Source organism: Oryzias melastigma, linkage group LG8, assembly GCF_002922805.2.
Source record: "Oryzias melastigma strain HK-1 linkage group LG8, ASM292280v2, whole genome shotgun sequence".
In the NCBI taxonomy this organism is placed as follows: Eukaryota; Metazoa; Chordata; class Actinopteri; order Beloniformes; family Adrianichthyidae; genus Oryzias; species Oryzias melastigma.
In genome coordinates this window covers 14,753,808-14,754,324 of record NC_050519.1, presented here as the reverse complement: position 1 = coordinate 14,754,324, position 517 = coordinate 14,753,808, and the positions used below count along the sequence as shown (strand labels likewise).

The 517-nt window shown below is 37.3% G+C and overlaps 1 protein-coding gene across 1 annotated transcript in view; it reads right to left on the bottom strand.

The window, feature by feature from the left end:
• Positions 1-517, bottom strand: part of antkmt (adenine nucleotide translocase lysine methyltransferase) — a 3,626-nt gene that overhangs the window by 2,149 nt on the left and 960 nt on the right. The window contains exon 3 of the mRNA XM_024271345.2: positions 157-297. Coding sequence (XP_024127113.1) covers positions 157-297 — 141 coding nt within the window. The remainder of the gene's footprint in view (positions 1-156; positions 298-517) is intronic.

Genomic DNA, 517 nt, shown 5'->3' with positions numbered 1-517 from the left:
CTTTAAGATGTATTGCTAGTTTGTTTTGTTACAGATTACACTAATACAGCCATACTATATATATATAGTCACATTGTTTTGTTTTTTGCTTATAACAGCTAGAATGAATTAGATTCTGATGTAATTATGAAAAAAAAAGAACAATAAAGGTCAAACCTTCCATAGATCTTCTCGCCGATAGGTTACTTTTCCATGATAACCTAATCTCCAGGCATGAAAACGGGCCAAAGAAATGAGCCAGGGGTTGAGCTCATAACCAACAGCTGGGCTGAAACCATGCCTATGAGCTTCTAGGACCTAAAAGGTTTAAAGTGGTAATCAGTGCAGGATATGAATATTCATCATCATCCTCTCTCCTTGATCTAAGTTCAGCTTTTGACATGGTTTTCCAAACTCTTCCTTTTACTTCATCCAGCTCAAAATCTTAAGGTTTCATGCTTCTCCTTTCATTCCAGGTGTTCCCCAAGGCTCTGTACTGGAGCATCTTCTTTTTCACCACATATATCCCCTATATTGG